Source organism: Ipomoea triloba, chromosome 13 (genome assembly GCF_003576645.1).
Source record: "Ipomoea triloba cultivar NCNSP0323 chromosome 13, ASM357664v1".
Taxonomy (NCBI): Eukaryota; Viridiplantae; Streptophyta; class Magnoliopsida; order Solanales; family Convolvulaceae; genus Ipomoea; species Ipomoea triloba.
The window spans coordinates 9,745,158-9,770,913 of NC_044928.1; the positions used below are offsets into that span (position 1 = coordinate 9,745,158).

General features: G+C 40.5%; 2 protein-coding genes and 1 long non-coding RNA gene across 4 annotated transcripts; 2 read left to right on the plus strand and 1 right to left on the minus strand.

The window, feature by feature from the left end:
• Positions 1–2,012: 2,012 nt before the first annotated feature.
• LOC116002786 lies at positions 2,013–4,296 on the plus strand. 2 transcript variants are annotated; one of them, XR_004094551.1, is made up of 4 exons: positions 2,013–2,282; positions 2,830–3,459; positions 3,719–3,865; positions 4,238–4,296. It is a non-coding gene; the product is annotated as an uncharacterized LOC116002786 (long non-coding RNA). The 2 variants fall into 2 exon arrangements; XR_004094550.1 differs by lacking the exon at positions 2,013–2,282 and having other exon boundaries at positions 2,718–3,459.
• A 16,868-nt stretch (positions 4,297–21,164) lies between these two features.
• On the plus strand, positions 21,165–23,025 carry LOC116001166 (putative pentatricopeptide repeat-containing protein At5g47460). Its single transcript, XM_031241056.1, has one exon. The coding sequence runs from the start codon at positions 21,165–21,167 to the stop codon at positions 22,938–22,940; it is 1,776 nt and encodes a 591-aa protein (XP_031096916.1). The 3' UTR covers positions 22,941–23,025.
• An 825-nt stretch (positions 23,026–23,850) lies between these two features.
• On the minus strand, positions 23,851–25,268 carry LOC116001819 (metalloendoproteinase 4-MMP-like). The gene has a single exon (XM_031241768.1). It carries the CDS (start codon positions 25,166–25,168, stop codon positions 24,077–24,079), a length of 1,092 nt encoding a protein of 363 aa, XP_031097628.1. The 5' UTR covers positions 25,169–25,268; the 3' UTR covers positions 23,851–24,076.
• Positions 25,269–25,756: the final 488 nt, after the last annotated feature.

Here is a 25,756-nt window from a genome sequence, read left to right on the forward strand (position 1 = left end):
GTGTAGTATGTTCTTAAGGATAGGTCGGTTGAGCAATCATTCTCTTTAATCTTCGGATGAATCCTTGTTTCTTTGAATCGTTCTGTTTCAAGTTCCTGTGAGCTTTGAGCTTCGGGGACGAAGCTCCTTTTAAGGGGGGTAGAGTGTAACACCCCGTAAATTCGTTCAAGCCTTTCGTTCGATAATTAATTCCTTGGGCAATTTAATTTAATTCCAATTGGGCTAATTCCTTCAATCTGATATATATATATATATATATATATATGTATATATTTCTTGAGCCTAATTTAATTATTCTAATCAAGAGCCCAACTAATTGAATTTATTCTTGTAAGGGATTTTATTTAATTTGGACCCTTACAACCTTTGTAATTAAATAATCCTACAAGCCCACATTCTTGATCATATATTATATATATATATATATTGTTTCTAAGACATCTTATGGGCTAATTCTTGTATTTAATTTGTAAGGGGTGAATTTATTAAGCCCAACTTACTAGTCTTGATTATATTTAATTTCCTACACCCACTATTCTATAAGTTACTTAAGCCCACATCATTTAATGTCTTACACCCTAAATATTGTATGTATTCTTAGTATGTATTTTGAAGATCAAAATACCCTAAAGACTTTCACTCNTTTGGTTGCTTTGAGTGATGTTGGAGTATGAGGTTGTGATGGTGGTTCGGTTGTTGTTGTTGGTGGTTGTTGGTTGGAGTTGACTATTGTGCTACTATTGACTATGGTTTGACTATGCTACTATTGACTGTGCTACTATTGACTATTGACTTCTGACTTTGGACTTCGGTCCCTGTGATTGGGTTGATTACCCCTGTGATTGGACTTCGGTCCCTGTGATTGGACTNTGATGCCCCTTAGGTTTTAAATCGCTTCCGCTATGTTTTCGTTTGTTGGTTGAGATTGGCAGCTGTTGTGTTAAGTTTTAGCTATCTCAGCCTGTGTGAGGTTTGGGGTGTCACATTAGTGCAATCCTTCCAGGGAGTTTCTGGAAGAAGAGTGGACGTAGGCGGGTTGGCCGAACCACTTAAAAATCTCTCTTGCATTTACTTACTGCTTTTATCTCTCGCTAACCTCTCGATTGCACTACATATAAACACACCTCTCGAACTAACTCAAACTCGTGCTAACTAAAAGGGGATAACATTTCCGCTGCGCATAAAACTTTGTCTTCACCTCGTGAGGTATCGAACCTAAACATCCTAAGTTCAATACACACGAGAGGTCGAAAAGATTTGCAAAATCTTATACAAGTCTATTCACCCCCCCCCCTCTAGACTTGTACCCCATCCCCTTGGGACCAACATTTTGCACTTCAGAAACTTCAGATATTTTCTTTTAGTGTGTATACTTTATTTCAGTTTTATCTAATTAAGAAAATACTTCAGTGGACTTGAAATGAACATATGGTTTGTTTCATTAAGTTGATTACCTAAGTACTCTAAGGCAATTTGCATTTGATCATAATGGATACTACTCGCGCTAAGGAGGACATGTCATTATGGTTGGTGTAATCTTGTTCTTGGAGTTTCATGTTTGCACCAAGTGGGAGAATGTAACGTTTTCCTTTTGTAATTATTATTAGGATTATCATCAATAATAATAAATTAAGTATTTTATGTGGTGCAAACTATTTAGGCTGACTAAGTACTAGTCTTTGGTCAGCATTAGGTAGTCGGTTACCTACATTGATGGGATGTAGGACTATAGATAGACCCCCTAGTCCCACTACAACAAATTAGCTTTTTAGCGACATATACTTAGCGGCGGTTATATACAACCGCCTCTAAATAAGTATTTTGCAACGGTTACAAAAACCGCCTCTAATTTTGTATTGAATATTGAAAAACTTATGAAACATTAATTACTTCTTAATTTAATATGTATTTTAGTGGCGGTTCTCTTAACCGCAGCTAAAACTCAAGTAAAATGATCAATAAAATAATTTATTTATATTAATTGAAAGTGTGTAAAACCAAAATGACAGGTGATGAATCAATTTCTCGCAACAATGGCGGACAAAACCCCAACCCAGGAAGCAATCGACTAGCAAGGAGGAATGAGATCGGCGATACCGGAACCACCAAGGAGAAGACAGTGACGGTGGCGCCATCACCGGCGGCGACACCACTCGCGACAGTTCGCAGAAGCTATCCATCTCCAATACCTAAGAAAAACCGTCTTCACCTCCTCAAATTTTCTCCTAATTGCTTCTACAACTGCTCTCATCGTTTTTCATTGGCCATTTGTTGCTAATAAGGTATTATTTTGCTTGTATTATTCTAAGTTTTGTGAATTTATATCAATTATTTTTATTTTTTGAGGATTATTGTGAATTTCTTTCCGAATGTTTATTGCAATTTGATTGATTCTCTCTATTGGAACCTGAATTCTTCTACTAGTTTTCAGGATTCTTCATAATATATATATATATATATATATACAAATTGATGATCACTTTACATTAGTCAGAAACAGAATCTGTGCCCTTTCTGTGTCTGCTTATAATATGTTTCTGGTTCTAGAATTATGTTACTACGCTAATGTGTTTGTTTGGTAGTCTTTCATAGCAATTGCATTCAAGGTGTTTATTATATTGTTTTTTATCTGAAGTTTGATTGTGTTTAGAATAGTCTGTATTTGCTACCAATGGTGAGTTGTACTCAAGCAGAAGAGAGCAACCGGGCAAGTATTCAGTAGTTCTTTTCTTTTGATTCTGCCTCTGGGTAAAGGTTTCCACTATCCAAACTATAGAATTGTCAAATCCACATTCATTTGAGATTTTTATCATTTTCGGCCACATACAGGAATGTGCAGAACTTATAGATGAGTTCATATCTGCAGTTAAACAAAACTATGGAGAAAAAAAAATTCTCATACAGGTATGCCTTTGATATAGTATATGTTAGATAAGAGTGTGTTATTTACTATATATTCTAAACTCCTAAAAACTTTCCAGTTAGAAGACTTTGCAAATCACAATGCTTTTGATCTGCTGGCAAAGTATTGTACTGCTTGTGTAACTTTTGCAGTCAGGGGTTGTGCTAGATGGAACTCGGAAAAAGATTTGGCTTGTCAACTCAAAGGCACTTGCACTAATCTCATCAATTTTGAGTAGCTTCCTAATAATGCATATTTTCTTTACTGCTGCCATGAACTTGACCTTTATTTTCACCAGTAGAACTTGACAATTTCTCTCTAATTGTCTGTAATCTTTTACCATTTCAGCCATTTTTTGTTACCTAACACATTATTGTCTTAGTATTTGAATGTTGGAAAATTGTCTCACATGCATTTAGCATGTTACATTACCTATAATAACCATTCATGTAAAGGTTTTAATTTTTTGTGTTTGTATTTACCCATTCTTATATAGGTTTGGAAACGATTTCTCCTAATTTGAGCAGACTTATGGTGATCTTGCCAGCATGATGAAGGTAGCCCATTTATATTTTTCATGCCTTATTTACTGAACATATGATGGCTTTGTGTGCCTCTGTATGCGTGGTTAGTTTCTCCTTTTCCTACTGCTCTCAAAATATTTAAGTTCCAACTATGAGTTACAATAGTATGCTTTATTACATTCTGTATTTTTCAAGTAGCATGACTTGTTTATTTCCTCTGTAAAAGTTATCTTAAAAATGTTCACACACTCACACCTGATCTCTGTTTTCTGATTAATTCTTTTATTAACAGTTTGAGCAAAGAAAAAAAAAGCCCTTACTAGGACAGGTGATGAGGAAGCATCAATATTAGAGAGTTCACTGCAAGATTTTGTATCACGCTATTATTCCTAGTTCACTGCAATATGAGGAAACATCAATATTATTTTGAACCAATATCGTAAGTGTTGTTTCTTTTAAATTCTTTTTTTTTTAAATTTAATCTGTATATTATCTCTGAAAGAATATGTATTTATTCACGCTGCAAATGTATCATTTTTAAGTCACAGCAACTACAGAATAGTAATTTGATTCTCGACTTCATTTGCGAGTTAATGAGCTAGGGATTTTGCGTTTTGGGGAATTTTTTTCCCTGTTGTAATTTTACAGTTGATGTCAAAATCAGCAACCATGTGCATAGTTAAAGTTGTGGATCTTTGGACTGTTTGTTTTTCATTCTTCAGAATTCAATGTTATATTTTATGTTTTACTAGTTTAAAATGTTTTTGAATTCATAATCTGATATCTTTAATGGTGATATATATTTGCACAGGGCTGTCTAAAAGGGGAGCATGTGAGTTTTTGCATGAATTGAGAGGTAACTTTCGAATTGAGAGCATGTCTTGTTCTTTTGTATTAGGCCAATTCTTGTCCTGCCTCCAACTGATATCCAAGTCATTGAGTGTGAACAGTCGTAAGCAGAGCACGGTCTCTATGATGCCCTCTACAAGAAATCTTTACCGGGGAATGGAAAGAAATTTTCATCTTAAAGAAAACAGGAAATCTCTTGCATGATAGCGTCACGTTGAATGAACTACAATGTTGCGTTATATTTATCATATAATGCATATAATTGATTTCTTTTAATATGTAGAATTGATTTTCTTTTAATATGTGAACTTCTTTGAATATTGTTAAACATTAGTATTTGGCAATACAAGTTACATTTGATTTTCTTTTAAATTAAATGTGTATTTATTTGTGTTTTGCAATGCATATTTGAAAGTAAAGATTTACATCAAAAAGTAATTTAATGGCAATTAAAAAATATTACAAAAAATACCATGCAAATTTGAGTAGCAATTAAAAACAATCGCTATTATATGAGAAAATACAAATAGAAAATAAAAATATATTTTAGCAACAATTATAAAATCACTATTAACAATACTAAAATTAAAAAGTATTTTTTTACTAGCGACACTTAATAACCGCCACTAAAATTTTTAGTAAATATTAAATAAATATTAGAGGCGGTTTTAAAACCGCCGCTAAATGCACTCAAAACCGCCGCGAAATAAATTTTCTATTAATTCCCACACTTGTCTAAAACCGCCTCTAAATCTTTCGCGACACACTATTTAGACACGGTTGGGGAACCGCCTCTAAATAGTTTAGTGGCGGTTTTGAACCGCCTCTAAATAACAAAATAACCGCCACTAAATAGCTTTTTGGTGTAGTTTCCTCCCACTGCTCAGTTCACGCATTACACCATCTAAATTACTAAGCCAAGTGAGAGAAACAATTCTGATTTTACGGTGACTCCACAAACAGCCCTGGGAGCCTCTTCTCAACGTGCATCGGTCACAACAACCAAAGTATTATAAACTATGGTTGGAGGTTAGTAGATCTGTTTTAATTACCACATATTAACTGTTCAATGTGGTCTACATGCTTACAGTTGTCACCACCAAGAAGTCTACTCCGATAACCGGCAGAGTGAAGAAGCCCCACCGTTTCTAAAAGCTTCAGTTCCATATCAAGCTTCCATTCCAGTCTTCAAGTCGACTAAGCTTCTGATCCGAAAGCTTCTGTTCCAGAGTTTCTGATCCGAAAGTGTGGCCAAAGTTGATCATTCATAAATTAGCGATGAATATCTATCTTCGAATCGCTTTCAGGTCTAGATTAGAAAATATGAAAGTGGTGATACTTGAAAATATCAAGACTGCGTTGTCTGGCTGAAATTATCCTGCAAGGAACCCAGGAAAGTTCATGTGAAAATTTACGACTGAGGCTGAGGCTATGGTTTTCAAGACCGATTTCGAGGATATGCAGTTTGCTATGGAGAATTATCGCCGATACGATTCGCTGCTTTTTCAGTTTTTTAATTAAAACGAGATACGGGCTCGATTATTTGAAAAAACCGACGTCGTATCTCTATTTTTAAAAAAATGACATACGGCGTTGGCTTTTTGAAAAAAGCCAACGTCGTATACCTATTTAAAAAAACGGCATACAACGTCGGTTTTGTGAAAAAATTGATGTCGTAAGTACTTATTAAAAAAGTAAAAATAATATACGACGTCGGTTTTTTTAAAATCGACGTCGTATAATTAATTTATAACGTCTGCTAAAACTATGTCGAAAAAAACTGACGTCATATGTCCAAAATAACCAACGTTAAAAGGTATTTTTGTAGTAGTGAAACTTGATTACTTATGTTACGTTGTTACTATTAGAAATCATTCTAAACTTAACTTAGTATTACATATCATTGAGAGAAAACCTCAAGATTTCTTACTACAGGAAAGTTGTTAGAAGCTTAGTATTTGTTGTCGACAATAGCATTTTCAACCAACTTCTTAATCACGATTGGTTCTTGTTTGTATATCCTTATTCTATATTCTATCTAACTCCTATTTTGTAGCTGCTGCACAGCTACTCATTTATGTAGGAGCGATAAATGTTTTAATTCTTTTTGCTGTGATGTTCTTGAATGGTTCAGAATATTCAAATGATTTTCCTCTTTGGACCCTTGGAGATGGTATTACTTCACAAGTTTGTATAAGTCTTTTTATTTCACTAATTTCGACTATTCTAGATACGTCATGGTACAGTATTATTTGGACTACACGATCAAACCAGATTATCGAGCAAAATTTGATAAGCAATAGTCAACAAATTGGAATTCATTTATCAACAGATTTTTTTCTTCCATTTGAATTCATATGATTCTAAAAATTTTGTTATTACGTACCATAATTCATTTTTCTTTCTCCTTCTATCTTTTATTTTCTTCTCCTCTTTCTTCATAGAAGTAATTTTTTAAAAAAATTTAAATTATCAATATTTTCTAACCACAAGAAAAAGTGGTTAGAAACTATGTTTTTTGAATTTTTTCAGCCATTTAAGACAGTGGTTAAAAAGTTGAAAATTTTGTTGATCTATACTTATGTTTTTCTTTTTAGTTGGTTAGTAATTGGTAAATTTATAATGATGTGTACTCATCTCGATGAGAACTCAATGTATTATGTATTGATTTGAATGAATCCAAAGATACATATTACATGGATATACATAATGAGAGAATCCCATGAAAACTAGAATAGGGAAGTCATAGGAAGCTTGTAATAGGGAGTCATAATCTAAATCAAATACATATAGTCCTAATATTCCCCCTCAAGCACTTGTATACTAGTAACCTGTAACTTGTCTCTAAGAAAATAAAATCTAGGACTAGGTAAGCCTTTGTAAAGATGTCAACAAGTTGATCTTTCGTTAAAATAAAGTTGATTTGAATATCTCTAGTGACAACTCTATCTCTAACAAAATGATAGTCAATCTCCACGTGCTTGGTTCTTGCATGAAAGATAGGATTTGCACACATATACGTAGCACTAAGATTGTCACACCATAGTTTTGGAACAGAGATACCAAAAATGTTGATCTTAAACAGTAAAGAAAGAATCCATATTACCTCAGCACAAACATCTGCTAGAGCCTTATATTCTGCCTCAGTGGAAGACCTAGCAGCAATTGTTTCTTTCTTGCCGACCCAAGACACAAGATTTGACCCAAGAAACATAGCATAAACACTGGTGGACTTACAATCTTCAGGACATCCAGCCCAATCAGGATCAGAGAAAGCATGAAGTTCTCTTAATAGTGACTTTCTTATACGTAAAAAAAAAAATCAACTGTCCCTTTGACATACCTCAAGACTCGCTTTAGTTGTTCCCAATGTGAGATTGTAGGAACATGTATGTGTTGACACAGATAATTGACTGCAAAGGACAAATCTGGACGCGTGATAGTCAGATACTGTAGTGTTCCTGCCAGACTTCTTTATTGAGTAAGATCCTCATATAAGTCTGCACTGAATGGAACAGATTTCGAAATAGAAATGGGAGTAGATAATGCTTCGCATTCTGCCATTCCAACACATTTCAAAATATCATTCATGTATCTCTGTTGTGGCAGCAATATTTCATCATCACATTTAATTGTCTCAATACCAAGAAAGAAACCAAGTTCACCAAGATCCCTAATCTTAAAAACAGCAAATAACTTTGACAATAAATGAGTTATAAGATCTGGATCACTCCCCATTACAAGTATATCATCAACATAAACCAAGAGATACACATAAGCAGAATCTTGTGAGTAATAAGATAGAAACACATAAGCTTTTTATGCCTAGAAGCCAACAAAGAGTATAAACGAGTACAGACGATTAAACCATGCTCTAGAAACCTGCTTTAAACCATTCAATGAGCGTTTAAGCAAGCAAACATGATCAGGGTATTGTGCTTCAATATAACTAGGGGTTGCTTCATATACACAGTTTCAGACAGATTACCATTCAGAAAAGCATTATGGACATCAATTTGTCTAATAACCCAAGTAGAGCATATAGCTAAGGAGAGACAATCTAGCAATAGTAAGTTTTACCACATGAGTGAATGTATCAAAGAAGTCTTGACCAGACACTTGATTAAAATCTTTTGCTACTAACTTTGCTTTGTGTCTTTCAATGGAACCATCTGCCTTTCGTTTGGTGCGAAAGACCCATTAATACCCAATGATGTTCATACATGTCTCGGATGACACAAGAGACCACGTTTGATGCTCTAGAAGTGCATTAAATTCTTGGTCCATAGCCTCACGCCACTCTGGATATTTAATTTCTTGAATCTAACAAGTGGGGTTCGTAGAGCAAGCCTATGTAATCAAAGCTGAAGGAAGAGCTTGAGATTGATTGCGAGTAGCCATCGCATGAATGCGAGTGGTAGGCTTCACAAACTTCCAACGTGGGCGGCCACAAGGTCGTGTGCCAATCTACATACTGTCGGATTCGATTCGCGAAACAGCGCTATACTGCACACTACTTTGCACGGCATGGCCAGCAGCTGCATGCTACTGGGCCGTAGTCTGCCCGGGCTCGACGTCTTCACTGGCGGGTGGCTGTTGTATGGCCATGTGTGGTTGCTGTGGTGTGGAAATAATGGTTTCTAGTGGGTGGAAGATTGATTCGGCCCATGGAGTGCTCTGCAGGGGTTAGTGCGACCTTTTGCAGTAGAGATTCACAAGGAGTTCAGAGACCTATATATTATGTAAGTCATGTTCTGCAGGGGCCGGAGACTCGTTACTCCGAGTTGGAGAAGGTTGTTTTTGTGCTGTACACCACCGTGAAGAAACTCACGCCATATTTCCAAGGTCGGGTAATTCGTGTATTGACATATCAACCTATCGAGATCGTCTCCGAACGTCGTCATCATTAGGTCGGCTAATAAAATGGGTCATGATGCTAAATCAGTTCGCGATCGAATATAAGCCTCGACAGGCAATCAAGGGCCAAACCCTAGCTGATTTTGTGTTAAAATGTTCGGCATGAGACCCTAACCAAGTTACACAACCGTAGACGGAGAGCGCCTAGCGGGAGGTTGCAACTGACAAGTCCAACAGCAGAAGGAGATCCGGTGGAGGTGTCGTCGTCACAAGCCCGAAAGGGTTCAAAGTGTACTATGCTATGGTTTTCTAGTTCTCACCGACTAATAATGAGGCGGAGTACGAGGCGTTCATCGTCGGCCTACAATATTCTAGTGATCTGGGGGCGCGATGTTTAAAAATAGTCACTGGCCAAGTATTGGGAAATTTTGAGGCAAAGGGTGGTTGGTTGGTTCTTTACCGAGATAAGGCGTTGACAAAGTTAAATGGTTTTGTCCAAGTTAGAAGACGAAGTCCCCGAACATATCTCGAAAATTACTCGGATCATAGATATCCCGGCTACTAGCATCGATGCATTGCAGATTGCGCTAGTAAATGTGGAAGAATAAAACTGGATAACCAATCTAATGGGATATCTCGATGACAGAAGGTTGCCTGACTACGACATCAAGGCTCGAAAGGCCAAGCTCCGGGCCCCGAGATTCCAAGTCGTAGATGGTCGTTTGTATCGTAGGTCCTAGGGGGTCCGTTATTGAGGTGTTTGAACAGTTTCAAGGCCGATATCGTGATCCCTCACATGGAAGATAATGTTGATCGGCTATTATTGGCCTTCCATACAACTGGACTGTGAAAGACTCACCTAAACTTGTGAAGTGTGCCAAGTGTTCACTAAAACTCCAGGAAGACCGACAACGTTCTACCAACCCGTAAGCACGGCCATTCCCTTCGATGGGTGGGGTGTAGACATAGTAGGACCCTTTCTGGAGATATCAGGACGGAGGAAGTTTATCATCGTGGCGATCAACTATTTCTCTAAATGGATTGAGGTCGAACATAGCTACCATAACCTCTCAGCAATGTGCACTATTCCTTTGGCGAAATGTCATCTCGCGGTTTGGCATTCGTAGCATACCCTCAAGGAAACGGTCAGGTCGAAAATGCTAACCAGACGATCTTAGAGGGGTTGAAGAAAAAGCTGCATTCGGTCAAGTGCAGTTGGGCTGACGAGCTACCCTATATCCTATGGTCCTATTGAATTACCCCTCGAGAGGCTACTATAGAGACCCCGTTCACCTTGGTATATGGCGCAGAAGCACGGCTACCAATTGAAATATGGATCCCGACCTCAAGGGAGAAAAGTTTTAACACCGAGGACAACGAATGTCTAACGATAACCGAGCTAGATTGTGTAGAGGAGAAAAGAGACTTAGTTGCCCGAAAGGTTGCGGAATACCAAAAGAATGTGAAGGCATATCATGACATTCAGGTACGACCTCGATATTTTTAGGTTAAGAATTATGTTCCCTAAGAGAGGAAGGTGAGTTGACCATTGGAAGGTGGAAAGTTAGCACAGAGTAGGGAAGGGTCGTACGTTGTCTCGCCCGTGATCCGCCCGGCGACCTATGAGTTGGAAACAACCACGAGCAAACCAGTCGACCAAATCTAGAACTCCGAGCACTTCGTGCCCTTCCACTATTGACGAGATCACTAATGTAATAGGCATTGGAGTAGTAGTCTAATCATGTGTTGGGCCGAACGGAAATCCGATCGTGTAATTGAAACAGCGTTATCAATGAAATGAAGACTGATCCAAATTTATCTCAGACTAAAATGGTCATCGGACCGATTTGCTCATCATAAGGGCGATAAGAGCAAGGTGCCCATCTCGGGAGTAAGGTGCCTGATCAAAATGGTCATCGGGCCAATTTTCCCGCCATAAGGGTGATGGGAACAAGGTGCCATCTCCGAAGTATGGTGCCCTATCTGAACGGTACTCGGACCGATTTGCCCGCAATAAGGGCGATGGGAGCAAGGTACCCATCTTGGGAATAAGTTTCTGATCTGAACGGTCCTCGGACCAATTTGTCCACCATAAGGGCGATGCGAGCAAGGTGCCCATCTAGGGAGTAAGGTGCCCGATCAAAATGGTCCTCGGACTGATTTGCTTGCCATAAGGGCGATGGGATCAAGATGCTCATCTCGGGAGTAAGGTGCCCGATCAAAATGATCCTCGCTCGAGCCAATTTGCCAGCCATAAGAGCAATGGGAGCATGGTGCCCATCTTGGGAGTAAGGTGCCCGACCAAAATGGTCCTCGAACAAATTTGTCTGCCATAAGGACGGTGTGATAAGCACCAAGAATAGCTCATTTTAGGGGTCATTTAAGGGCTATAATTGTATGGTTTAGTACCCCTTTCATAAGAATATCATGCGTTAAGACTCGAATGTGACCAAAACCGCTAACAAGAGCTTGGAAGATGTTTTTTAGCTATTTTACAGCCAAACGGAGGACCTAAGGCCAAAACCGAGCAGAAAATGGAGAAACCATGAAGCAGGAGCCTCCCACGTAGCCTCACACGCGTGTGGAGGGGCGTGGAAACATTCCAGTAACTCCCCACGACCTCCACCACGCGTGTGGAAAAAGCGCGGAAAAATGTCTTCGGGGCTCGACGCGTCGAGAGCCCTGTGTCACCCTAAAATTCTACTGCGCGGAATTATTACTATCTTGCCCCTATTTTGTTCACCCTATATAAGGCTCATTATTTAAGACCTTAGAGGAGGAGGAGGCACACCACAATCTTTAGATCTAGTTTTCTCTTCTTAATTTCTTCCCCTTTGGGAGGAAAACATATACTCCTTCTTAGATTAGAGTAGATTAGGATGAAGATGATGATGTAGATTTAAAGCTTCCTTTAGGTAACATTCTTCTTTTAATATAAAGTTTGAATCTTTACTTTCTTGCTTTGTTTATATTGCTTCTATTAATGTTTATTATGTTAGAGTAGATTAGTTTGGGTGTGTGTGCCCTTGTTGATCTATGGATTGATGCTTATAATTTGATATTATGATCTTGGTATTGTGAGAGTATGATTGATGAATGTATGGATGATGTTGTTCAATCTTTGCTTCAATTTCCGGCCGGGGTAGCTAGTGAACCGAGTGGAAGTGAGAGAGTGCGCGATAGCGGCCTCTCACGAGCCCAACTCATCTATATCTCCGCTCTTAATCCGAAAGGATGAGATCCGAGAGGAGTGGTAGGCTAGGTGTTCGATAAAATGCCTCAACCGAATGAGGATTGAGAGTTTGAGTGTGACACCACTCAATACAAAGACCGTGACTCCCTAGATCAATCCCGAAACCCAATTCCGAGCTACCTACGATAATCAATCCTTTGGCTTAACTTTGGCATGCACTCCTTTCTTTTACCTTTTGTATTTTCTATCTTATTTTACTTTCAAACCTTTTACCCAACCAACCATTAACAATTCCTCTACTTTTGATTCTTGTAACTCTTACCTTGCAACTTCCTAAATGCCACACATATTCGGTTCCCATTCGCCATCCTTGAGAGACACGACACACGGGGAGTCTTGACACTTCGTTTTACCACTTCACCTTCACTCCCACTAAATCACATCCTTCAAAATGGCGCCGCTGCCGGGGATGGCAAACGGTTCTTGAATTGTGTTGACATTTTTGAAGTAGATTTTTAAGAGTTCTTGAATTTCTTTCTTTTTGTTTATATTGTTTTCTTATTTTAGTTACTTGTTTGAGAAGTGAGCTTATTTGTTATTGTATATCTTGTGCTCACTTGCAACTACTTTTAGTTGCAAAATATTTGTTGTTGGCTAAGCTATTGTGCAGGAAATTTTCTTTATCAAATCATTTGAAGCTTGCCAATAAGTGTTAAAATGAATCCCCATGGTTACCCACACCATGGAGGACAATCCTATAGAAACCCTCAACCCCAACCATATCCCTATTACCCCCATTCCACCTATACTTACCCTCCACCAACATATCACTACCCACCTCCATACCCTTACCCATTTCCACACCACCACTTACCACCTCCATATCACTATCCATTTCATACACACAATCATCACCCACACCCATATGAAACACCACCTCCACATTTCCAAGAGAATTACCCTTCACAATCACCCAATTTTCAAGAAATTGACTCGTTAAGCTCCCAAGAAATATCCCAAAGCATAGAGAGTAAGCTTGTGCAAATGATGAGAATACTAGACCCAAGCTATACTCCCGAGTCAAATTCATTCCCTACTTCCCACCTAAACACCTACTACCCACCTCCATCACAAATTCATCTAGAAAACAATACTACCCATTTCTTTGAAACACCATCCTCTTTCCCATATAATACCCATACCAATCCTTGTGATTATATCCCACCGGCCACCGATGAAATTGAAATTCTAAAAGCAAAAATAGACGAATTTACAAGGATGGCCAAGGAGGATACGGCTAAACTAAAAGCTGAAATCAAAGGCGAACTAAAAGACTATCTCGCTACCCTCCGGGAGGAAGGACTTCCATTAGAAGAGGTTGAAACGAAGATGCTGTCCATGATGGAGGAGCTCTTGAAAATGAATGAGTCCCGAGCCAACTCCGCCGTCATAGATGACATCCCCACTTTGGAAGCCCATCCAAGGATTGTACAAGAGGTTGATAAAGAGCAAGATGCTAGCAAAGAGGTGGATGTTGAAGAGAAAGTAGATTGTTATGCCCCAGTGCTTGAAGAAGTTCCAATCTTCGAATTAGAAAATCAAAAGGACGAAGAGATGGAGAGTGAGGATGAGGACATCGAAGTGGTATGGGAAGATGAAGAGCCAAAATGTGGTAAAATTCCTAATCCTTCTTGCATTAATATTCTTGAAAACCCTTGTGCTCTTATTGAAAACACCCTTGACGCTTGTGTGGATGACTCCCTTTGCATTAATATTTCCATTACATGTGATTATGATTGCTTTAAATTTTGGGAGGATGCTTCCATGCAAAATTTTGATATATTGATTAATGATTGTAAGGATTCTCTTTTGTTTAAATATGAGTATGATTGCTTTAACTTTTTAGAAGATGAATCCTTTGTCTTGGGTGAAAATGAATTGATGAGTGAGGGGGATGATGCTTCGTTCTACTCTTGTGAGTGTGAGAGTAATTTTTGGGAAGATGAGAGAAGGGAAGGAGAGGATGGAATGATAGAAAATGATAGGACTTTCACGTTTGATCTTATAGAAAAAGTTGAGTGGAGAGAGTTGACCACACTCGAGATTGAGGAAGGGAGTGTGGAGATATGGTTTGAAGCGAATGAGAATATATCTTTAGGGGGAGAAGAGAGGATGAGGAAAAGGAAGTTGACACCATCCTAGAGGAATTAAGGAGGGTGTTTGATGCTAAAATTCTTCCAATCATGTATATTGTTCTTCCTTTATTCTTGTGGGTATTCAAGGATGTTTCCCATCTTGGGACATTCCTTGAAGCAAAGGTTCAAGGGACGCTTGGTAAGGTCCCAAAATCTGTGTGCTTCGAAGGATAGAGCACACCATGTCTGGCCAGGAGACGTTAAACCATGGCGCACTTGGGAGGCAATCCCAACGTTATCCTTAGATTAGAATTTTATTTCTTGTTTACTTTTTCTTTTCCTTTGTTATTAGTAATTTTCTTTTTAGAATAGCCTTGCTTGAGCTAACAATGCAAGTGATTTTGGTGCTAAGCCATGACGAATGAGCTAAACCGGATCAAACATGGAAGGCAAATGCTAGGAGACGAAGAAGGTGATCAGCACTGCTGACCACGCCTGCTCACACGCGTGGAGCCAGGCGTGGAAATTTTCCAGTGCTGACCCACGAGGACCACCACGCGTGTGAGTCGCGTGGACAGGTCCTGGACAGATTTTCGTGTATTATTTTCTTTTCATCCAATTTTTCTAAGTCTCCCAGGTCTGGCCGTGCCAATAATCGCAACTTTTAAGCAAATACCAAAAGGCGAGGAGATGATGAGCCGACAATCTTCAAATAGATGGGCAGTAAGCTGAAGAAAAGGTTGTAGACGCATTGTATGGTATATCATTCTAACTTTTCTTCCTATTTTTATGAGCATATTTGCCTAGGTTCACAAAGGATGAGTCGCATGATTTTGTTATAATGGGTATAATATTTTTAGAAAACTTATTTGAAGCCCATAGCACACTTTTTAAGTGTAGAAAGATGCTTTAATGCACAATCTTTTAAGACCCTAATCCTTTTTCCTCTATTCCTAATGGAAACATCGAGGACGATGTTCACTTTTAAGTGTGGAAAGGATTTATGCTTCTTGAAATAGTTGATTAATTGAGTGATAAGGTATAGGAACTAGAGGGCGTGTTATTGCCAATACTATCTAGGAGGGCTCCTAACCTTGTGCTATAAACGAATGTCTTAAATATGCTTTGGAAGTTACACTTTGCACCAATTTGCACAATTGACCCAAAAATTGAAAATTTTTATGTGTGCTTGCATGCCTTCACCTTGTATTTTGTTTGGACCTCAGTCAAGGATCTCTCGAAGTGGGAGTGTGAATCCTTTGAGTTTTAGAAAGATAAGAATTGCGAAGCCTGGAAATTGAATTAATCTTAGCAGGACATGGGACAAAAGGAGAGCCTAAGTGAGCTTTGAGTGAAAACAATCCCTAATCCCTAGAAAAAGGCATGAGGGGTTGATATGGTGAAAAGTATAAAGGCAAAAGGCTATTCCTAGAGATAAAAGCGAGGTGAGCCATCTTGTCTGGATAAGGGGTAACCATTGCACTGTCTTCGAAAAAGCATGGAGATCCATGTGAAGTCGGTTACCCCGAAGAGATCTTGAAAGATGAGAAAATAGAGAGGAGGTGAGCCACTTCGCTAGGATTCAGGCACCCATTGCACTGACCTTCGAAAAAGCATGGATCTCCATGTGAAGTCGGGTAGCCTGATGACGTTATCTTAGGAAGCGAGAAAATAGAGTGATCGCCCAAGCCATGGTGATGAGCGGTTCATGTCCCTGCCCTCACTTATATTAACGTAAAGGGGCTTTGGCGTTAGGTTGGAAATTGGCTAGGGGGTGAGCATCTTTCCCACTAGTCGGATCGGCTGGAGGCCCCTAGAAAATACAAGGTGAAACCCTATTGTCTTTTGCATGCTTGAAAGGTGTAAAACTTTTTATGTTATATCCATCTGTTGAGACTTTAACTTCCTTAGCATATTTCTTACATTTGGTCGGCATGAGTTTAGTGGTCTTGGTAGATAGTGTAGGGAATTTCACCCACTCAACTCCGAACACCTATACATCACTTGATCAATTGACAATGAGAGAACGAACTATCCTTGGTGCTTATATGATTAGAGTTTAGAAAAGTATGCTTGCTTGAGGACAAGCAAGGTTTAAGTGTGGAATATCATGCGTTAAGACTCGAATGTGACCAAAACCGCTAACAAGAGCTTGGAAGATGTTTTTTAGCTATTTTACAGCCAAACGGAGGACCTAAGGCCAAAACGTAGCAGAAAATGGAGAAACCATGAAGCAGGAGCCTCCCACGCAGCCTCACACGCGTGTGGAGGGGCGTGGAAACATTCCAGTAACTCCCCATGACCTCCACCACGCGTGTGGAAAAAGCGCGGAAAAATGTCTTCGGGGCTCGACGCGTCGAGAGCCCTGTGTCACCCTAAAATTCTGCTGCGCGGAATTATTACTATCTTGCCCCTATTTTGTTCCCCCTATATAAGGCTCATTATTTCAGACCTTACAGGAGGAAGAGGCACACCACAATCTTTAGATCTAGTTTTCTCCTCTTAATTTCTTCCCCTTTGGGGAGGAAAACATATACTCCTCCTTAGATTAGAGTAGATTAGGATGAAGATGATGATGTAGATTTAAAGCTTCCTTTAGTTAACATTCTTCTTTTAATATAAAGTTTGAATCTTTACTTTCTTGCTTTGTTTATATTGCTTCTATTAATGTTTATTATGTTAGAGTAGATTAGTTTGGGTGTGTGTGCCCTTGTTGATCTATGGATTGATGCTTATAATTTGATATTATGATCTTGGTATTGTGGGAGTATGATTGATGAATGTATGGATGATGTTGTTCAATCTTTGCTTCTATTTCCGGCCGGGGTAGCTAGTGAACCGAGTGGAAGTGAGAGAGTGCGCGATAGCGGCCTCTCACGAGCCCAACTCATCTATATCTCCGCTCTTAATCCGAAAGGATGAGATCCGAGAGGAGTGGTAGGCTAGGTGTTCGATAAAATGCCTCAACAGAATGAGGATTGAGAGTTTGAGTGTGACGCCACTCAATACAAAGACCGTGACTCCCTAGATCAATCCCGAAACCCAATTCTGAGCTACCTAAGATAATCAATCCTTTGGCTTAACTTTGGCATGCACCCCTTTCTTTTACCTTTTGTATTTTCCATCTTATTTTACTTTCAAACCTTTTACCCAACCAACCATGAACAATTCCTCTACCTTTGATTCTTGTAACTCTTACCTTTCAACTTCCTAAATGCCACGCATATTCGGTTCCCATTCGCCATCCTTGAGAGACACGACACTCGGGGAGTCTTGACTCTTCGTTTTACCACTTCACCTTCATTCCCACTAAATCACATCCTTCACGGTGCAAGCAAGGTGCTTATCTCGGTAGCACGAAGCTCGCTCTAATGACCTCTAGACCAATTCGAATTAAAAATACGACTTAGGAGTTAACCGCAAATGCAAATACTCAAATTTATTGTTGAAAAGGGCTTTGCCTGGCATAAAGCAGGGCGAGCTCTACGAGTCCCAACACAGTAGGGTTGGGATCTCGACCTAAGATCTACTCCCTAGGATTCTCCACCCCCCTCCCTGCTCGGCTATGGCTGCCTCAATATAAGGCGGCGGGCCTAGGATTGGCGACCTCGTCTAGGAGGATGCCCAAGACTTCAGGAAGATCGGCCTCCTCCAAACCCTCGGTAAGGGCAATTCGGACCTCGTCCTGCATGGCCCTTCGACTGGATGTGAAAGCCCACTGCCCGTAGGCCAACACCAACTCGTCGCCTATTTTTTTCCGAAGAAAAGCCTGAAAGAAAGGCTCCGCAATGGCTCGGTCCTTGGAAAGAAAGGCGAAAAGGCTGTAAGCGTCATTCATCTTGTACTCGGCAGTGGAGGATAGACCGTACCAGAAGGATGTCCTGGGTAATCTGTTCGCTAACCTGGTCGGCCGATCACTCCATTATGCTCTCCTAAGACGGAACCATATTCTAGATCTGATCAAGTAGAGCGGTCGTCTGCTCCCCCATGCCCCCCCCCCACCCCGTCTCGAAAGGCATCTAGTAGCGAGGTTGGGTTTGGGGCAATCGATTTATTAACCTGTTTTAGCGGAGCAACCTTCTTGACGTCCGACTCCACGACCTTCTCCTTGCCACACTTGCTATAGGTCCAGGTGATTTGGAGATCAGAACCCAAGCCCGCGGTCTGTGCAACCACGAGTGGTAGAGTGATCAGAACGGCTTGCTTGGTAGGGGCAGCAAGGGCGGTGATGGTCTACTTGTCCCAGGATGATCTTGCCTTAAGGCTAGTATTGGGCGGCAGGGGTAGTGATAAACCATTTGTCGAGAACCTTGTTTGAGAAAAGACAAAATTCAAAATTCAATTAGTTTATGGTCGGGCCGAGCAAGATTTAATGCAAAACTTGTTAGCATGAGTGCGGGACCTCCAACTCTTAGACCCAAAGTAGGAGTCGCGATCGTGAGCCTGATTGGTGCCGGTTTTGGAACGTACTTCTCTGCCCGATAGTTCTCGGGCGCTTGACGTTGTGTGGCGACATACTCCTTGGGAGATCTAAAGATGAAATAGTCATAGAACATCGAGGAGATCTTGGCAGCAACATTGGTAAGGGCTCGGGTCCTGGCCGGCTAGACGTGCTTAGTAAAATGCGTCAACCAGACTAGAGGTACTGGCAGCTTCCACTTGTATTTAACCAAAAAAATTTGGTTTTTCCACCCTTTGTTATTGTCCGGGATGTTTGAGATACTACAATGGTGCCCCCGTGATTGCACCATCAGAAAACCCCCACTGTGTTTGACCGGGAGAGAGGTATTGCCGAGCGTAGATATGCGGGAAGTAGGCTAGGATCCGATGCGCATTTGGGATAATTTTCCTAGGCAAGACCCCATAATGTTTTAAGATGGCAAGAAAAAAGGGTGAGAACGGGAACGTTAGAGTGGCCTTAAGGGAATCCAGGTGAATCCCCAACCAGTCATCCTTGGTACGGTCGATGATGTTCCCCCAAGGATCGGCGGGTTCAAAAGGGTATCTGACCGGAGAGAAGGGAAGAAACCTCCTCGATCTCAGTGAGGTTAAGAAATCTCGGCGGGTTCTAAAGGGTATTCGATCGGTGAAGAGGGAAGAAACCTCCTTGATCTCGGTGCAGTTAAGAAAGCAGGTGTGCTGTTTCACGCCTTCGCTTTTCAAGAAAACTTGTTTCGCATCTTGGGAGGCTCGGGGCAGTGAAGGTCGGTCAGCATTCGAAGACTCGACCGGAGGAGTTGAGGGACCTGGCCCGACCAGAAGGGTTGAGGCGAGTTTGCGATGGAAGAGGGAGATAAAGAGGGGTAGAGTGAAGAGCGTACAACCCAGGGCGACTTCCCTCGCCCGGATAGTCCGACCTCTTCGTTAGGAGGAGGTGGAATCGGCCGCCCGGGAAGATTCCGCTCGATCCCCTCTGAAATATTCGATTTGCCGAACAATCGAGTCCTCCGTTGAGACCGTAAAGGAACCGACCTCTACCTCATTGTCATAATCCCGGGTTGAGACATGCATTTTGGCTATCGAAAGTCAACATGTTTTCTCCCTATAGGTTGCAGGAGGACGTTTTAGTGTGAGGGACCCAGGAATAGAACCGAGGGGAGTGTGCAATTAAAGTAAATAATAATCCTGTACGCCAAAAGAAATTGCTTACCGTATCGAGTTCGAGTGCTCGATGAGAAAGTAGATGCTGGATCTTTGGCTTCGTAGTGTGTATGCTCGGGAGGCTCCGGTCTCAGATTGGGCAGGTAGCGTAAGATGGGGCCCTTGGGGAGGCCCTATTTATAGGGAAGGCGAACCGTTTTTCCGAAACGGCAACTTGCATCTCGAGGAGAGCCAACTAGCCGACACGTGTCCTAGAGGCATGCGATAATCTACGAGCCTCTTGTGTACCTGCGCAGCACCCGATCCATACCAGAGTGAAACCCTGTGTTGTTAGCCTGAACTGCTCCTCCCAAGCCGACATCACGCTCCGGGCTAGGGGGCTAAACAATTGTCGACCTGATCTAACCAGATTGTCGATCCTTCCCGACCACATGTGTTACCAAGCCTCCTAGGCTCCCTACCTTGGACGCGAATGCCGTCTCTAATCCCACGACTATTTTCGATCGGTTCCGACCTACCGACCTTCTATGCAGGGGTCGGTTACCGAGTCTTAGAAAGCATTTGCAACACGTGTACGGTCCCGTTTTCGCCTCGTAATCCGCATGTGCAGGAGCCCCACGACCCCACATGCCCATCATGCCAAGAGGGCAGAATTTGTCTTTTTCTCATAGGTATAAATACCGCATTAATTACGGAGAGAGGGACGTTTGGCTATTTCCTCTATATAGCTTGGAGCTCGGGAACCTAAGACCCACTGCCATGTTGACCGAGCCGTTATTACTGAAGTTCATTCCTCTCTCTGGCCTATTTTATTTGTCGCCTTCGGTTAACGAGGTTTGACTGAAGTTATTTATTCCGTACAATTTAATTTTTCATAATGTTGTTTAGAATTAGTATGTAAAATTTATATACTCCTTATTTAAGAACTATATTAAAAGTACTATTAAATACGAAAAATCAAATTTAAGAATTATAAGAAAATATTAATAGAAATAATCATAGAAAAACAAATTGATTAATAAATATAGCACATAAAATGAGACAACGATTATATATTTATTGCTGTCATGAGAATATGATTCAATTATCATAGTTGCAAAGATATGCAAAGATCCGTTTTCTTTGAATCAACCAAGAAACACCTTACTGCACTGGTAAACAGAGAGCAGAATAAGCATCTCTTATCCAAGAACATTTGCAGCAGTAATATTCCCCTGGAAAATCACTTCAAATTATGGTCCAGTGTTATTCCTAGCCTGGCGCAAGGTGGGTTCGGTTCTGAAACTGCCTTACTCGAAGCGTCTCAGATACAGAAATCTGGTTCCGAGCCTACTATTCATACCCTCGTGCATTTGATCCGAGGATGTGCCAACTTGGGTCGGTTTTCGCATGGAGAACAGTTTCATTGTCATGTTCTGAAATCTGGGTATGTTTCCGATGTCTTTGTTTCCACTTCCTTGATCAATTTCTATGTGAAGTTTGAGGCTGTCGGCGATGCTCACAAACTGTTTGTTGAAATTTCTGAGCCAAGTGTAGTTTCTTGGAATGCGTTGATTTCTGGCTATGTGCGTTGTGGGAAGTTTAATAAAGCTCTGAACTTGTTTGTTCAGCTAGAAAGATCTGGTCTTTGTGCAGATTCCTATTCATTTACAGCTTCTCTATCTGCTTGTAGGCAGCCGAGTTTGCTGCATTTTGGGGAATCAATACATTCCAAGATCGTGAGACTAGGTGTGGAGTGTAGTGTAGTTGTTGGAAATTCTTTGATTGACATGTATGGAAAATGTGGGTGTGCAAGAGAGTCAATTAGGGTGTTCAATGGTATGATTGATAGGGATACAATTTCTTGGAATTCAGTTATAGCAGCGAATGCTCGAAATGGGAGACTAGAACAAGCCTTCAGGTTTCTGCATCAAATGCCTGATCCTGATACAATTTCATATAATGAGCTAATTAGTGGGATTGCACAGTTTGGGGAGATAGAAGATGCCATTCATCTTTTATCAAGAATCCCCAACCCAAACTCATCTTCATGGAATTCCATAATAACATGGTATGTAAATCGAGGCAGAGCATGCCAAGCACTAGAGTTTTTCTGTAAAATGCATTTTAGTGGCATTCAAATGGATCAATTCACATTTTCAAGCATTTTGAGCGGCACTGCTAATGTTGCAGATATCACATGGGGAAGATTGATCCATTGTTGTACTGTGAAGCATGGGCTGGACGGAAGTATAGTTGTTGGAAGTGCTCTTATTGATATGTATTCAAAATGTGGAAAAGTGAACCAAGCTGAGGTGTTGTTTGAGACACTGCCTAGAAAGAATTTGGTGACATGGAATGCTATGATATCAGGGCATGCCCACAATGGCAATTCAATTAAGGTGCTTGGGCTATTTGAGCAGCTGAAGATGGTAACAGATTTTCAGCCTGATGGAATCACCTTCCTCAATGTCTTGGCAGCATGTTGGCACAATAAGATTCCATTGCAGGTTGCAAATGGATACTTCGAGTCGATGATCAAGAACTATGGGATCTCTCCCACTGCCGAGCACTGCTCTTCTATGATAAGGCTCATGGGACAGGAAGGAGAGGTGAGTGGTGCAGAGAAGATGATAAAAGAGTTGGGATTTGAAAAGTGTGCATTGGTTTGGAGGGCTCTGCTAGGAGCTTGTGTCACTTGTGGGGATATAAAAGTTGCAGAAGTGGCAGCTGAAAAGGTGATAGGATTGGAAGGCCACAATGTTGATTTTGTTTACGTATTATTGTCTAACGTTTACGCCTCTCATGAAAAGTGGAAAGAAGTTAAGGGCACGAGAACACTGATGAAGGAAAGACGAGTCATGAAAGCGTCCGGTCATAGTTGGATAGAGGTAAAATGAAAAATCTATTAGTATTACTATTACTGTTACATGACTGCTAATGCAACCCGCAGGTTAGAAAATAAAATTTTACATTCAATATCCATACAAATTTGAACAGCAGCAAGTTGCAGAAGTTTTTAACTTGTAGTATTTTGGTATTGCTTTATAGAGTTTAGTCTAGTGTGAAGTTACCAAATGATTTTGACTTATCTGCTTGAATCATAGAAGAAAATTGTCATAGTAAGGTAACAATCAAACCGAATTATCTTAATTTTTAAATAAAATTTAATTTGAACATATTTCGCCGAATAATGATAGGAATCCTGGCCGGCGCAGGGATATCAAACTTTCGGACGGAATAAAGTAATTATGCTTTAAGAAGTATGCATTTGGTTTATGCTTTATCCATTACTGTATATGGAATCTGTTGTGGACGATCAAAACAAATGCAAAAAATATAAAATAAAATAAAAAAAGTAAAATTGTGTATTTCATTCCCCTATTATCAGTTTTAAGAATTCTGCTTGTCATCATTTTAGCATCTCATTCTGTACTGTTGCCATTTTGGACTAAGATATTCTGCTATTCCCGCTTCCAACATCCATATATATAGGCTCTATATAGGCTCTGTTTGGTAAATGGCTGTTGGCTGATTGGGTTGGCTGTTTGGGTTAGAAGGTATGATTTGTTGATAATATTAGCTGGTTGTAGAAAGTTGTTTTGATAAATTAGTTGTTAGCTGATACCTGTTTGGTATAATTTCTTTTCTCAAAAAGCTAATTGAAAAGGCTGCTTTGAGTAGCCTTTTGAATTTTAGCATTTTAGAGTTGCAAAAAGCTCATTAACCAAACAACTAATAGTGGTCAAAATTGGCTGATAGGCTGATTATTTACCAAACATGGGCATAATATAATTAACGTGATTTATAAAAAAGTAAAAAATTTCATTACTATGTAAAGAATGTATGTTGTTTTGTTTTGAGTATATATGTATGTATCTATACAGATTTCAATCAAACTAATACAAGAAAACTATCCAAGTGTGAAAAGAGAACCTAATTAAGAAGCCCGGGCTTAGCTCGCTCGAAGAGACCAAGGTTCGAGACTTTACAGCAGACTCATTGTATGCACTTATATTTGACCTTTGTTATTGAGTTATCTCGAAATTATAAAAAGTAGGACCACGAAGAAAGTGGTCCACTTTAATGATGTTTGTGGAAAGGCATTACGCCAAGCGGAGGAAATATCGGACGACAATAAAGAACTGTACTTGAAATTGGGGTTGGAGCCGTATAAGGCTTGGATCCCTTCCACGTCATCAATCCGCAGACCCACTTTCTTAGTTCTGGGGCTCAAACTCGGGTACATGATGGCTTCTTTGACTGAGGAGTGGGCCAGCCCCAGAATATGTCCGATTTCGTGCGTCGCCACGGATTCCAAGTCCACCGCCGCCTTTGCTTTTTGGTGATCGAAGTCAACTGCCCAGGTCTCGGCGGCGTCAAGGTGGAACCTCCCGTTCTCCGGCGAGAAGGCGTGGGCTAGTATCCCCAGCACCCCGTCGAACGGCTCGCCGTCGCCGTGGCTGCCGTAGTAGAACCCTATCTTGATGTCCGCCGACGGGTAGTCGTCCGCCTCCGTGAAGTTCAGCGGGATCGCCGCGGACCACCGCGAGAACGCCTTCCGGAACACCGATTTTATCTCCGGCATGGGTATGTAGTCGATCATGTTCTCCGGCGAGAACGCGTACGTCAGTAACCTCGTCGGCGACGGCGATCCCCTCCACCGCGGCTTCCCGTAAAAGTACGCGTAGTTCTTCCTCGCATGCAGCGTACGTTGCGCGGCGTGATCGTCGCTGTTGCCGCACCTAGGCCGCATGATTTCCTTCACGGTATCGGAGTCGAGCTTCCCCGTCGCCGTCAACCCAAGATTCTTCTGGAACCGGAGAACCGCAGACTCCAGCTCCTCATCAAATAAATCCGTGAAATTCAACTCTTTCCTCTCCGAAAGGTATCCAAAACGGTTAAAGTACTTCTTGAGCTCCGACATGCCAGCAACCTGACTCCCCTTTCCAAGGTCGAGGAAGTTGATGAATCCCCGCCAGTTGTTGTCGTCATGGACGTCGACGACGGTTAATTCAGTTAACGGGTCGGGGATTTTTCTGGCGGGAAATAAGCAAGGGAGTTGAAGGAGGAGAAGGAGAAAGAAGATGGCCAAAAAGGTGTCAATATATCTGACAAAACGAAGCATGGTATGTGTGGTTCGTTTTGTTAGTTAATGAGTTTGATATAAGATTCGAATTAAAGCTTTTGGGGGTGCTAATTAATAGGGTTAAAAACAGAAACTAATTTCATTAATAAAATAAATAATTAAGTAAAGAAATATGGGATGGGATGGGTAGGGGATGTATTTATAAACGAGGCATGATTAGATTCGAAACAGAAACTCGTAGCTAAGTTTAAAGATAAGATGTATGTACAAGAAAAACTAACATTGGGGAAGGTTAGGAAGATTCTGGTGTGGCGTGTGTGCATTTTCTTTTGAGATTCTGACTTTTGTTTGGCGCAAATATCATGGTGGGTGAACCACTGACTGAGGTTTCAATAACACCAAAAACAAAACTGATTTTTAATTTGGCATTTATATTTCACACACTTTCTGTATATATTTCATATTTTAAGGAATTTCCTATAATACAATTATGTATTGTGCTGTACATTTAAAATAATAATAATAATAATAATAAATAATAATAATAATAATAATAATAATAAACAATTATATTTGAGTAAAGCTAGGTAGCAGGGAACCACAAAAAAAAAAAAAAAAAAAAAAAAA

Excerpts from the sequence above, each read along its gene's own strand:
- LOC116001819 (XM_031241768.1), bottom strand. The coding sequence starts at position 25,168 with ATGCTTCGTTTTGTCAGATATATTGACACCTTTTTGGCCATCTTCTTT.
- LOC116001166 (XM_031241056.1), top strand. The coding sequence starts at position 21,165 with ATGCAAAGATCCGTTTTCTTTGAATCAACCAAGAAACACCTTACTGCA.